Source organism: Sorex araneus, chromosome X (genome assembly GCF_027595985.1).
Source record: "Sorex araneus isolate mSorAra2 chromosome X, mSorAra2.pri, whole genome shotgun sequence".
In the NCBI taxonomy this organism is placed as follows: domain Eukaryota; kingdom Metazoa; phylum Chordata; class Mammalia; order Eulipotyphla; family Soricidae; genus Sorex; species Sorex araneus.
The window spans coordinates 261,058,475-261,073,403 of record NC_073313.1 but is presented as its reverse complement, the minus strand read 5'-3'; the positions used below and the strand labels follow the sequence as shown (position 1 = coordinate 261,073,403).

Below are 14,929 nucleotides of genomic sequence, written 5' to 3'. Positions count from 1 at the left end.
CCCTGAGGTTTTCGAGCCAAAAGCCCCTCCTGTGCCTAAATAGACCTGCCATCTTCAGCATATTCCACCACAGAGATTTCCCTTTTAGAATGCAGAGCCAGAAAATCATACAGTTACCTTTCACAACGTATTTCATTTTGTCTTCTCACACTGGTAATTGACACATATAATATAAAAGTAAATTAGACAGGTATTTGGCAAAGTTAGAAACCTCATTCTTTAAGTATGGTTTAATAAATTAAAAACACCCTTCCTTAAAAGTTTGGCAGTAGGTTCAACAATATGCTTTCAAGTTAAAAAAACAAAAGGGAATGAGATCCATGGTTCTACAAGGTTCTGTACTTGTAGAACATTTGAGTAGGTAAATGAATTAAAAAAAAATTCTTTTGAAAAAGGAAAAGGAAACTGATATGTAAATAAAAGGAAACTGGTATCATAAATAAATAAACGTGGGCATCAGGAATCATACACAAAAAATCTAAATAGAAAGCACTATTTTAACTGCAACTTTGTCTTCTAAGCAATTTATATGGATTCTTGCAATATTATTTATGCAAATTCCCTAAAAACCTAGTACAATCCCCTCCTAAAGAACTATAATCAAGACCCTTTAAAAATAAAGCTTAATCTAATTGATGTATATTTAAGTATATGTCTATGTGGTTATTTGTAAAAAGTCTATGTCTATTTAGTCTATGCAATTCAAATAATGGTTCTGACATAGGAACTAAGGTTTTACATTTTTTTAAAGTTAATGTTTGACACTGGGCAATAGGCACGGCTGGACAAGGAAAAAATTCATAAGAGCACCTTAAAAACCAAGAATATGCCTGATGCTTATTCTAGGGATTTTGGTGGAAGCATAATACTCACTGGTATATAAATAAATCATTCTAATGCATTCCTAGGGTATATTTTTGTCTTCCTGTCAAGTTTGATTTTAGACCATGTAACTTAAAAAAATCGAAGTATAATACATAACCTTTCCAACAATAAATCATCCCCTGAAAATAATGTCAAGCAATGGTGAATCTGCACAATCTTATGAGAATGAAGCATGCGGAGCTTTTGTCTTTCTGTCAAATAGTTCCATTTTAATTTAAATACAACTAATGTAGTGGCATAAGCCCAAAGATGTTTTAAAGGTATAGCAGCCAAGAGTAATATAATAGAAAGGGGGAGAAAAAAGCAAGGAACATAAAAGCACTAAAAAACTTTATAAGCAGCAATATTTTATAATATCATGCAAAGAGATTATCCAAATTTCACATTCCTGCTTCTATGTCTAAAAAGTCATGCTATAAAGTTCTCAGTAGAAATAAACGCTGATTTTGCAGATTTCTTATTAAATCTTGTTCACCACTCAGACCATAAAATATTTAATTATAATAATTTTTTAAAAACCCTCTCTCAATATTGAAAACACCCAAGAAAACTAATGAGAATCTCATCCCTTCAGGCTCCAATTTAATAGTCACTAATGATGTCTTCCCAGGAGTCAGAATTGTTAATATGGTCACTCTGTGAAATTAAAAAAAAAAATCTCATTTCAGGAATGAGAAATGATTAATTTCTTCCGAGGAAAGGGATTTTTAATTTAATTAGAGACAAAAAATAAAAACAACAAGAAAAAACTTTAGAGGCCAGAGAGATGGCTCAGAGGGCTGACCGGGCACATGCTCCTTACACAGGGGCCCTAAGTTTGATCCCGGCATCACACACTCCATCCCCGAAGCCCCACTGGGACTGACAGGCGAGCAGAGACGGGAGTAGCCGTGAGCAATGCCACGTGTGGCCAGAACATCATGGTGCACACGAGGCAGTTTTTTGTATTAAAAGAAAATACATTTTATATTACTTTAAATTTTTGATCATATAAGTTTGCAATTGAGTTTTTTTTTTCCCATATGGAGGGAAATAAAAATCCAACTATTTCACACCATGGCATTATACTGTATGTGTTAAGAGGCAGGGCATATAATTGTAACACATCGAGGCTTTGTCATTTAAGCTATTATTTATACTACATAAGATTTATAAATATCTTGGTATTTTCACCATGATCTGATAGTTGGACAAGCTACTGTAATTAAATGCGTTAAAATAGGGCTTCTGATATCGTAATATTTTAAGGAGGGTGAGAAAATTGGTCTTTGTAAAACCAGCTTTTAGGTGCTACGTACTTTATTTTTTGTTTGCTTCTGGGCCACACCCGGTGACGCTCAGGAGTTACTCCTGACTCTGCACTCAGGAATCACTCCCGGTGGTGCTTGGGGACCATACGGGATGCAGGAGATCAAACATGGGTCGGCCATGCGGAAGGCAAGGCCCTACCCACTGTGCTCTCTTTCTGGCCTCTTGGGCCCTAGGAACTTCCCATTCACTCCCATCTGAAGACCCTTCCACCACACTAATAAATTAGAAACCATTATCCCTTTTGTCTTACAAAAAAAAAAGGGGAGGCAGGGGAAGAGTCTTCCAAGGACCCAGGCAGTGAGGTAATGCTATGATTTTTAAAAATAAAACGGATGGTGGGGCTGGAGCAATAGCACAGCAGGTAGGGCGGTTTGCCTTGCATGCGGCCTACCTGGGTTCAATTCCCTGCATCCCATATGGTCCCCCGAGCACCGCCAGGAGTGATTCCTGAGTGCATGAGCCAAGAGTAACCCCTGAGCATCACCGGGTGTGACCCAAAAAATAGTAATAATAAAATAAAAAATAAAACGGATGGGGAGAATGAGGCTCAGAGAAGCTAAGCGGCTTGTCCAAGGCCACCCAGCACCATGTAGCTGGCTGGAGATAGACCAGGACCGACTCTGACCCGCCCCTTGGGTCCACGCTTACTCTTCTAAACCGCGCTGCTTCTGGCTGCTTCCCAATATTCCCCGATAGTTCCTGAAGCTTCAAAGAGCATAGAAGAGACTCTAAATTCTTGGCCGGGGGAATATGTTTAAAATGATTAACCTGGCGTGAAACTTTCTCTGTACAGTGTGGGAAACAAATACAGCAACTAAATTAATGGTGGTAAAGTTTAGAAAACCCAGTGAGAAAAGCTGTGAAATAAAAATGTATTTGATCCAGTTTATATATATATATATATATATATACACACATATATACATATATATGTATATATATACACATACATATATATATCTATCACTAGCTTTACTTAGAGATGTTCACACATGAGGTGAATTATTAATACTGAAAAATACTTATACAGCTATACCTGGAACGTTTACTATCAGCCTAAAAATTCTTAGAGAAAAGGAAATTTAAAAAAAACTTTTTTTTTTTTGGGTCACACCCAACGATGCACAAGGATTACTCCTGGCTCTGCACTCAGGAATTACCCCTGGCGGTATAGGGGACCATATGGAATGCTGGGGATCGAACCTGGGTCGGCCGCGTGCAAGGCAAGCGCCCTACCCGCTGTGCTATCACTCCAGCCCCAAAACAAACTGTTTTGGAAGCTACACTGACATCTTCTGAAACTGCTTCATGAATGCAATCACACAATTACTGCAAGTGATTAGCTCAAAGACTGTCTAAAGAAACTCAGTATGCATTGGGCCAACATCTAATAGTATCCCTTATCATACCCCAAACCATCAAAGTGCTTAAAATTGCTTGACAAAGACTGAAAAAAAAAATCCTTACATTTCCCATGTATACTTAGTAACTGAATTCTCTCTATTTAAAGAGAAGCTAATAGATGTTTTGAAATGTGAATTTTGGACAATAATTACAAATTAAAGGAAAGCAAAGCAAGCCGTTTTAAACCATTGCGCAGAGTAAAAAGAGATGGAGGTGCAAACATAAAAGACACCAAAGTCCACTTATAAGGAGCCAAAATATGCAATCAAATTGGCAAGAGTCACTGATGGCCAATCACCTGCGATTTTCATCCAGCACATCCAAGATCTGCTGGTAAGCCCTACGAGTAGAAGACTGGATAAGCGACAAAATGCCACGAGCAGAGGAAAGATTAGCTCCATCTTCAGGTAACATATGGGGAGGACAGACCCGAACCTGTGGCGATGGTGTCACACTGTTTACATAAGCACAGCAAATGAAGAGAAAAACACTCAAGTCAGATTTTCATAAAACTTCAGCTGAGCAGTTTCCCCCCCCACACTTAAATTTTAAGAATTATCTACATTTTTCTTCCCCTCTCTCCCCCACCCTTTTCTTCCCCCTAAGCAGACAAACAAGTTAATAAACATTGTTAAAATAAATGAACAAAACCCAAAAACTACAACGCAGCACTGTGTAGTCTTCTATATCAAAAGAAACCCACGAGAATGAAAGCGCTTCTGGGAGGAGAGATGTGGATAGCCGTGGCTGTGTTCAACCCTCGGCTCTGAAAGCGGCATTTTTATTAGTGCACAGACGCCAGTGAAACCGTCCTCTGACCCACAACACTGCGCTGCCTGTTAAGGATCATCAGAGGCGGAAGAGAAGTCTGGAAAGTAGATGTCGAAACGAGTGGGAAGGGCTTCCGAGACAAAGCCAGTTTCAGATCCGCCGCAAGGACAAGGGAGAAAGCAGTCTAGGACGTGTCAACGGAACCAAGCTGAAGTTGTGAGGAGCGAAACAGAAAAATTTGAACCGCAGCTGCATGAAAGCTAGAACGAAAGCATTGGGGTTATTTCATTATAACAAAGCAGGGCTCCTCGGCTAAAGAACTAAAACATAAAAGCTACTGTCGAGGGGCCGGAGCGATAGTACAGCAGGCAGGGCGCTTGTCTTGCACGAGGCCGACTCGGGTTCGAGCCCCGCCATCCCATATGGTCTCCCCAGCACCGCCAGGGGTAATTCCTGAGTGCAGAGCCAGGAGTAACCCCTGAGCATCGCCAGGTGTGACCCAAAAAGCAAAAGAAAATCAAAAAACAAAAAACAAAAAGCAAACTACTGTCGAGTCTGTGAATAGGGCGGAGGGCAAGCATCCACCATCTCTGGGCTCCCAGGTGACAATAATCCTAATCATCCTTTCGCTTGTGAGCTGAGTCACCGTTTCTTGACCTCTACTTGCAGTGACTCATAAAAGCTTAACACATTTCAATGGAGCAATTTTAGAGTTCTAATCTGGACTCTTAGGACTGCTGTCCATATTTTTAGAGGCGTTTGTTAGAACATGACCACCCCAAAAGAGACATCTGACTAACAACTCGGCTATGGAACTTGTTTTGCTACAACAAAGGGTTCTATTACAGTAAGGGGACCGTGACCATGGCATTTCAGTCACCATTTTTTTCCCCCTTCAATTTCAGGGCCAAATACTTTAGGGAAAACCTTGTTATCCAGTATATTCTTCAAAATAAAAGTGGAGTCGACAGTGAACACTTAAGAGAAAATCTTTTGCTCTGTATAACCTTTTCTAAGTTAACACCGTTACTTGCCACCGAAATAAGTGCTTTCATAGACTAGTTCCAGAATCCTAGAGCATTAAATGAAATATGCACAATTTTTGTGAATAATTCTGTAAATCTTCATGGTCCAAAGATCAATAGTACAATAAAAAATGGAAACCATGCCTCTTTTCCAAAGGCTGCTTTGAAGGATCTCTCAGGTTTGGGCAGTGAGAAATCCAATCTGCCAGAGCTGAAGATCAGCTCACTCAGGGTATCCAGACAAACACAAATCTCCAGCTGCAACAAAGAGCTCCCCAACAGCCGCCTTAAGCCTGTGCCCGGAGACCGAATGTCCAGCTGGCCCAGAAACACTTGGGAGACCCCCAGCTCTGCACCCGAGAAGAACGAAGGGGTCGGTGTAGCTGGGGCACAAGGGCTGCGCAAGACCCCCGCACTCAGATTCCCCGGCAGCTCGGGACAAACCAGGAGGTTCTTGCCACGCATGGGAAACAAAAGCAGACCCATTCCGCTTTAACAGAAAAATAAGCCGTCCATCTCATATTCTTTGTAACAGAACTGCCCATGCAGTTGGCTAAATTTAAACTTTACAGAAGACCAACCTGTATAGTATCTATTGATTTAAAGTTTTTTGTCCATGCATTTTGGGGATGTAAATTGAATGCTGTACACTTTGTTATCAGCAGAGAAATTATATGTATTTCAAATCTAGAATACATTTAAGGTGGTTTTTTTTTTTTTTTTTTTGGTGCAATGCTCAGGAGTTACTGATAGTGCACAGGGACCATATGGGACACGGGGGATTGAGCCTAGGTCGGTCACATGCAAGGCAAGCGCCCGACACACTTACTATCTCTCTAGTGCCACCTCTCCCCAATCTATAATTTAACAATTTTAATCTCAGAGCAAAATGCCAAGAAATAAACCCAACCTGTAAAGCAGTCTGGCCTTTGGCCAGGCAGAAACTAAATGAAAGAAGTTTGGGGAGATGGCTTCAAGGGCTGGAGCACATGCGCTGCATGTGACGGCCGCGGGTTCGATGCCTGGCACTGCATGATCCACACCTGACTATCAAACATTGACGGGGCGTGACCCCTGAGCCTAGAGCCTAGACTGGCCCCTGAGCACTGCTGGTCGAGTCCCAAACAAACGAAATCAGGCAGAGGGGAGTAGGGACTGTTCAGCGCTGGGGTGTGGGCGTCAAGTGAGTGAGGCCCAGGCCCCGACCCCTGGCAGTAACCCAAACAATTGAAAATAAATGAAATGAAACGGTTAATTTCCTTGAGAAAAATCTGAGGCAAGCAATAAGCAACCGTTTAAGCTCTGAAAGTTCATTACTTCCCACCTATACATAGGAACCAGATAGTTATTTATAAAGTTGTGAAGTATAAACTAAATTTAGATTATCTTCCAAGAATCCTCAAGATGGGGTTACACAAAAGGTCAAACGCTAAAACTTTGCTAAATCCCTTCCAATTTTAAAATCATGTGTGAAGTTGGAATATTAATTAAATAAAAAAAAATCACAGGGTCTTCAATTACTATTTAAGAGAAAAAAATTTACATAGATAAAAGATGAAATTAGTTTTTGTCAATGCTAGCAAAATTTTATCAAAGACAAACATTAGAATTCCCTTAAATGAAAATAAAACTTCAAAGATTGGTAAGAAGTTTATCATTTCATTATTACATATGACTACCATAAATAGCAGAAACAGAACAGGAAGTTCTTTTTTTAAGCTCATGATGACATTGGGCAGTATATGTGTAGATTAAAAACCTTGGTTATAATATTTATGTTTTACCCACATAGAAACTAAATGATAAGATCACCAAGACTACCCTAATTCAGAGCAGCAAGTACTTTAATAATTATTCTCCTTTAAGGCTACAAGCAGTCCTATAAGTCCTTTTCCAAATCGATGTAACAGTAAAAAGAGTAAAAGACCGTTTGGGCGGTCGGTCTGCAGCGGCCCGGGGCCAGCCGTGGTGACAGGAAACTGCTGTCACACTGAGTCCCGTCCCTGCCCAACCATCCACTCAACCAAGGGTTTCTACTGACTGCTTCTGTTTTAAAAGTGAACAAGTACAAAAAAAAAGGGAAAAAAGAAAAAAAGAAAAAGAAACATATTGTAAAACGCACTGAAATCATTTTAAGCAAGTATTATAAAATTAGTAATTTTATACCGATGTACCCTTATACTAAATTGATCCTAGTAATGTAATGAAATAGCAAAATTTTAGCTTTCTATTAACGGAGTAAAAACTGTTGGAAAAAAGCACTGATGTTATTTCATTAGTAACAGCTCTACTTCATGCTTACATTACATCTTACTACAGCAATATTAAGTAACAACAGTAGCTAACGTCAAGAGTTAATATTCAACTAGAATTTATTTGGCACAACTACATTATTGTTTAAAAATAAATCTAAAGTCAAGCACCTCCATGGGTTTTTTTTTGGAATGTGTTTCTCAAACTGTGCAGTAATAACCCTTTTTGGTGAGGCTCACACCTCTTCCAAGAAATAGTAAGAAATAGTAAACCAGAAGGGAACAGAGACGGATGGGGTAGGGAGGAGTGTAAATCAAGGAAACACATCAGTTGATTTTTTCAATGATGTCACCGGAAATGTTACAAGGCAATGCTAATTTAAGAAAAGACATGGGGGCTAAAAAACACAAACAGTAAATGCAAACTTATGCAAAGGGGGAGGGAAATTCCCCTGAAACACAAATGATTATTTCTCTTGAAGGCTTAATTAAAGGAAAAAAAATTGACTTATGGCCACAGCAATTTATTAGTTGCTGGGAGCATACCAAAAGAATCAGAGTAAAAGAATTATGGGTTGTCAGAGTAGCTTCCTCTGTTGCTTGAGAATTGTATTAGTTGTTGAAAATTTGTACTTAACACCAAAACGTTTCTCCCACAAGAGATCAGTCATTTCCACACATTTTATCACATTTCCAAAGACTGTGTTTAATGATCCCATCTATAGAATTGAGAAATAAAAAACCTTAGTAAGAAGGGACACTTAAGCCTTGCTCTCCTTCTGGGACAAAAGAAACTGAGACAGTGTGTTAAAAGTTTCGGAAAGACTTAGACTCACAAGCGTACTCAAGGTGAAATTGTGCAGGTCTACAAATGCTAACCAAAGCCAAATCATTCAATTTTATTTTTACTGCTATACATCAAATCATATATAATTTTTCTTCATATAGCATACAGTTTGAGAAATCCTGAAAAAGATACTAAAATCAAACATTAAGATCATTAGGGTATTATGTGTCAATTACTTGGCGACATACATTAGTACGACATAACCTGCAAGATTAACATCCCGACGGGCGCAAAGCAGAGCAGATAAACTCTTACGTGTACTCCGGGGCAGAAATCGGTGACTGGAACCTTGAAATTTTATTTCTTGGGGCAGAATCTGATCTGTGCCACCTTAAATAATAATTATGCTTCTTTTACATATTCAGCTTTTATAACACAAAGGGAAAAGCTAGATAGATTGCACTAGTTAGAATTAATTTTTGTGTCAACAGCTGACAACGATCAATCCTAAGTAAGAAAACAGACTAGTGCTCCTGCTTTTATACTCACAGTGCTTCTATTTTTATAGCCAAGGAATAAAACAAAGGCAGGCAAAGGTTCATGCATAGTGACATATACATATAATTAATGCCACATTACAAAGCAGGTACAGACATCGAGTTAATAATTATTAATGGTAAAATATAGCTGTATTAAGTTTCTTCATTCAATTACCAATATTAAACATATATAAATATATCTAGAGTTAATTAGATGTGTATTATTAAAGATGAATTGAATTTTAGGTTACGAAATAATGGCGGAAGAAGAAAAGGCAAGGTTACATTATTTACAAAAAGGTAGGTAAGGATCTTATCATGACACCATACATAACCATAACGAAAAGGAGATAGTTTAGTAATAGAAGCATTTCATCATGAGAATGCCTAGTAAAACATTCATGGTATTTTTACTACTAAAAATTAAAACATGAATCTTCAGTTTTGTTAAAACATCTGGAAAATGCCACTAAAGTAATTTAAAGAAAAAGAAAAAAAATATTAGTTAACAAATTAAGTTTTGTTATCATGACTTATGTTTACTGGCAACTATAAAGTTACCTACTAAACATTTACTCTAAATCACACTCTACAGCAGTAGTTTTTATATTCAAACCTTTTCCTTTCTCTTTACCAGAATTTTAGCTATAAATAATATATACTTTGCATCTAAACAGAATGAATGCTATAATTAAAAAAATTCCTACTTTTATTCAACTAATATGACATTTCAAGATAAAAATCTAAAGAAGTCATATTTTTAATACCATGCAATGGTTTATTAGATACCTTTGCTGCCTTGAAAAATTATTTGGGTCTATTCTGAGAGCACCTAAATGGTTGTTTAGCCATAAACGATGCGGCTTTTTCAACATCTGGAAATATTCTAGAACAGATTTCTCGGGCCAGGTGACACCAATGCTTCAGAGAAACATACAGTTACAGTTCAAAGTTTCCTATTGATACTCGTTGAGCTGTTCACACACAAGAGAGACACATTAGCCTTGACTTGTGATCTAGCTCCAAGATGACCGAGACTCTGCCGGGGACTGTGAGGACCCTCCAAGCGATGGACCAGCTCTCCTCTGCTCGGAGAGGCCCTTTCTGCACCCCCCACTCCAAACGAGAGCTCAATATGCCACTTCCATAGAAAAAGGAAGAACTGCATTCCACTGCAGTCATACCAATCTAGATGTTGTGCTTTTCTCTCTATTTGTAAATTCTGAGAGAGCGGGAACTCCAATTCTTTTTGCAGTTCCCAGAGAACCTAGTATGATGATTACAATCACACATGGTTTGGTGACGAATTCACAGAAATTAAAATCTCACGAGGAGGAAGAACTATCAATTTACATCATCCAAATTACCAGTGGCCTTGAGGATGAAAACTCGGACCGGTTCTTAAGGAACATGTCATTTGTGAAAGTCAGTTATTTTAAATAAGGCAATAAAAAGCACATGGCCAGTGTAAAAACACGTTACAGTGGGGGTAGTTTTGGGCAGAAAATAACCAAAAGAGGAAGACAGGTGTCCAACATCTTTTGAAAACTAAAAGTGTTCTTAATTCAATCAGTACACAGGGAGCCAAACAATCCTGGAAAGAGAAAAAGCTGCGTTTGCCTAAGGAACACTGTTGAGCATAGCTTATCAGAAGCAGAGCTGGAGAGGGCTAGCTCGTCAACCCGGAAACCTTGAAAATAAATGTGCCCTTGAAGCATTTCCATGGCTCACTGCTTTAGCCTACCTGCTAAACATTTTTGAAAGCAGCACAGTACTTACATGCATCACCTTGACTTACCTGCGCTTTATAGGAAATTACCAAAATAAGCACCTCAATTGTGAAAGAGGAAAACATTACTGAGACATTTTCACAACAAAAGGGTCAGACTGTAAGGTTACAAAACACACTGCAAAAATGCAAGATCAAGGTCAATAAATATTAACTATTCCAAACTCTGGTTAGAACTGAGGTGTCTGGGGGGCAAACGGAGAACAGGGCAGGGTAGGCAGCGACGTGCCTGGGCTTCTACTCACATGGAGTCATTTCTGACCAGCTGTCCATTTTGGCGAACAGCATTTTCACTCATAGAGCGCTCTCTTTTTAGCCTGCCAATGGCACGGATCTGCTAGGTAAAAAGAAACGGGAAATATTCTTAGTTTCCTTCGAGCTGCTTAGCGTCAAACGACCCTTAATCAAAGGCCACTAAATTGATAAAGACAGTAACCTAGAATCGCAGCCAGACAGGTGTGTTACTGGTGGGTGTGTTGAAAGGAAGAAAATAAACTACACACGAAAATAACCTACTATTCCAATGCTCAGGAGTGTTTACTTGTGACCACAGTTCTTTCGCGTTTCTTAACTGGCTTTGGTATAACCATTAATATTTTATTAGATTATTCATTATTTATTAGATTATCCATAATATACTTCCATGTTAAGGGCCCCTTGGTAAGAGGTTTCGAAGGCCAGGAGATGCCTCTTCGGAAATGCCCGAGAAGGAAGGGGGTGCGTTTGCACAACTAAGTGTTCGTGGTTTCTGGGGGTCATCACAAAAATTCAGATTTGGTTGGGTTAGACTAAAATGAGTCTTACTAGATATAAAATGCCGGTTTTCCAGACAGAGCGTCCCATGTCACACGCTCTTCTGACTATATCTATTTTTGACCTTTTTCCATTGCAAGACGGGACGGACAGTCCCTTTTCCTTGAAAGTGGGTGCAGTGGAGGCTGCTGCAGATAGATGCAATAATGTGACTTCTGAGGCTATGTCATAAACAACAAGACTTTGGGTTGTCATAAACGACACATTTATAGTGACAAGACTTTTTTCCTCTTGTCACAGACAGCAAGGCCTCCCAGACGCTCAGGTCCAGAACCACGGGAGACAATGTCAGGCAAACCCAGGCTACGTGTAGACGCAGCAGGCGAGGACAACGGCCAACATCAACGCGCCCGTGCACGTAGAAGCCTTCAGACTAGATGATGGCAACCGGAAACCGTCATGTCATCCTTCATATCTGAGGCTTCCTTGCTTAGGCCCAGAACAGAATTAGTTATGCCTGCTACAAATTTCTAACCCAAAGAATCCCTACATCCATCATTTTTTAAGTCACTAAATTGATTTTGTTTGTTTGTTTGTTTTTAGGATCACACTTGGTGATGCTGAGGGGTTACTCCTGGCTCTGCAGTAAGAAACTACTCCTGGCAGTGCTCAGGGGACCATAGGGAATGCCGGGGATTGAACCTGGGTCAGCTACGTGCAAGGCAAGTGCCCGACCTGCTGTATTATTGCTCCAGCCCCTAAAGTCACAAAGTTTAAGGTAGTATATAGCAATTTTTTTTTTCTTTTCGGGTCACACCTGGTGATGCACAGGATTACTCCTGGCTTTGCACTCAGGAATTACTCCTGGCGGTGCTCAGAGGACCATATGGGATGCTGGGAATTGAACCCGGGTTGGCTGCGTGCAAGGCAAACACCCTACCTGCTATGCTATTGCTTCAGCCCCGTATATAGCAATTAATAACTGGAATAATCATGATAAGTAACTTTGCTACTTGTTTAGTTTTATTTTGGGGGTGCACACCCAACAGTGCTCAGGACTTACTCTGATGGGGCTCAGGACCAAATGTGGAGCTGGAGACGGAACCTGGGTCAGTTACGTGCAAGGTAAGCATCTCCCCTCCCCGCACCCCCCCCCAAAAAATCTATTTTTTATCAAAACAGTCATGGTAACATCGCTTTTGAAAAGATTAAATTTTTCTAACAGGACAATTGCTATGTGAACCAACTGACTTTAATATTAAGATTTTTCAACAATGAAATCACTATCGACTGATGTTTTTTTAAAAGTAGATAGCTTTAGCACTGACACGGAGTTTAAGAGAGTCAAAGCAAAGTGAATCTTGCATTTCACACCAACAAAACCGAAAATCACATCATGGAGCACATAATTTCAGAGCTTGATTTACATCTAGTTTTGGTTATAAACCACCTAAACAAAACAAAACAAAACAAAACAACTTCTGTGAACAAGTTCATTTGCAGCCTTCTGCAAGAGTTCTCTCCGGCTAATCAAAATGACTTCACAGCAATGATATTTCCCGTTTCACATCTCCACACTCAATTCATTTATACAGGGGGCAGCAGGGGGCTGGCCTGGGAGGGTCCCGCTCTACGCCTCTGTGCTTCCAGCACCGTGGAAATTCCTTCCCTAGTAGGAAACAGTTCTTCCATACTGTAGGCATGGACAGGCGTTCTCGGGGTAAGCCACACATAACCACCTTCAGATTAAGCAGGACAGGAAGTAACGGGACAAGACAATTATATTGACCGCCAAGAGCCCTGAGAACTGGAGAATCTTAACCAGGAGGTGTCCTGTGGTTGTCTCCCGACGATACCTGCCTCCCAGCACATAGTTGTATACAAGCTGCTTCCTCCTCCCTCTTCTCTCCCTTTCACTCCTTTCTGCACCCTGGAGTCCTGGCTCCTCTCTCCACACGAGGGGGAAGGGAGCAAAGCAAACTGTCATTAACTGTGTTCTCATCGAATAGTCATGCACTTTATCTGATTTTTCAGAGCCACTGCAGAAACCGTTCAGGTCTGCACTGGTTTGGTTTTTCGGCTTTGGGGGCCACACCCAACAGTGCTCAGGGGTTCCTCCTGGCTCTGAACTCAGAAATTACTCCTGGCAGTGCTTGGGAAACCATATGGGATGCCGAGGATGGAACCCGGGTTGGCTGTGTGCAAGGCAACTGCCCTCCCCGCTGTACTATCGCTCTGGCCCCAAGCCTATATTAGTTTAAAGATGCGTCACAGGGCCACTTGAGGTCGTCACTTCAGGTCAAGCATGCCTCTGACCTTGACATACTCGGGATTGTCACATCAATGGAAGCGGACCATCACATGATGCTGAAAACTATTTGCTGCTTCCTCACAGGCCGGAGATGTGACCGAAACCTGTTTGACTGCCCTTCACCTGCGGGATCTTTCACAGAAGTTTCCGAGAACTGCCTCCCGAGTCTGATGCTTTGTACCTGGCAGTGCTCGGGGACCTATGTGTCCGGGTACACGGGGCTGACTCCTGCAGTGCTCAGGGGACCATGCAAGCTGCAGATCCGTCTCCTGCGTGCAAAGCGTGGGCACTAGCCCTTCCCAGCTGGTTCCTGGCCGTTGGGGAATTCTTAGCTCTGACACGTTTCTCCGAGTCCCTGAACTCCAGCTGTAGCTTTGTACGTGGCTGCAGCAGAACCTGGCATTCCGTGGCTGTCACCTGATGACTCTGTGTAAAGCTGGCACGGCCTGGACATTATCCTTTCAGGAAACATTATCGTGATCTTCTCTTCTAAAACCAGGTGAAGGTTTGTACGGGGCCAAGTGAGTTTGCTCCTCCCACGTCTTCATGCCCACTTCTCTTGAGCACAAGTGGTGCTCAGTGTTTTGCAGTGCTTACAGAAAGGGATGGCATTCGTGTCCCGGCTCCTTCTTTTCACTGTTGTTCTGATGACCCGGTCATGCACATGCATGGTCTGGGTACTGGAGGTCTCATGCTGCAGTGTCCAGCTCGCACACATGCCCACTGTTGGCCGCAGCCTTCACTAGGATCACTGTGATGCTTGTGCACTTCGTAGCTATGTGTGCCTGCAGATGGCATCCTCGGTGGTGGCGTCACGAGCCCTGGACATCAGAGCCACCAAGCCTCTGTAGCGCGAGTGTGTGGAATCAGGTGCTTCTGCCAAGGCCCTGCCCTGTCCTGCGCAACTGCTCTCAGGAGGAGGGACTGACTCAGTCAGTGCCCGGGCAGCCCACCCTTAACGCCTTATAACCCATCCTCTTCCCACTGCAATGTCCTCCTCACAAAGCTCTTGGCATTTATTGTAACTGGTCTTATTCCTGAGTGCAGAGCTAGGAGTGATCTCTGAGCATCACCTGGTGTGACCCAAAAAGCACCCCCCCAC

At 41.2% G+C, this 14,929-nt stretch overlaps 1 protein-coding gene across 18 annotated transcripts in view; it reads right to left on the bottom strand.

Annotated features, from left to right (window-relative positions):
• MFF (mitochondrial fission factor) overlaps positions 1–14,929 on the bottom strand; it is a 31,965-nt gene that overhangs the window by 9,009 nt on the left and 8,027 nt on the right. For 3 of the 18 annotated variants that reach the window (XM_055120002.1, XM_055120000.1, XM_055120001.1), the window contains 4 exons: positions 11,009–11,100; positions 8,751–8,825; positions 3,899–4,054; positions 118–150 (listed from right to left, as the gene is read on the bottom strand). In XM_055120002.1, coding sequence (XP_054975977.1) covers positions 118–150; positions 3,899–4,054; positions 8,751–8,825; positions 11,009–11,100 — 356 coding nt within the window. The remainder of the gene's footprint in view (positions 1–117; positions 151–3,898; positions 4,055–8,750; positions 8,826–11,008; positions 11,101–14,929) is intronic. The other 15 variants (XM_055120008.1, XM_055120004.1, XM_004610798.2 and 12 more) reach the window with 13 other exon arrangements.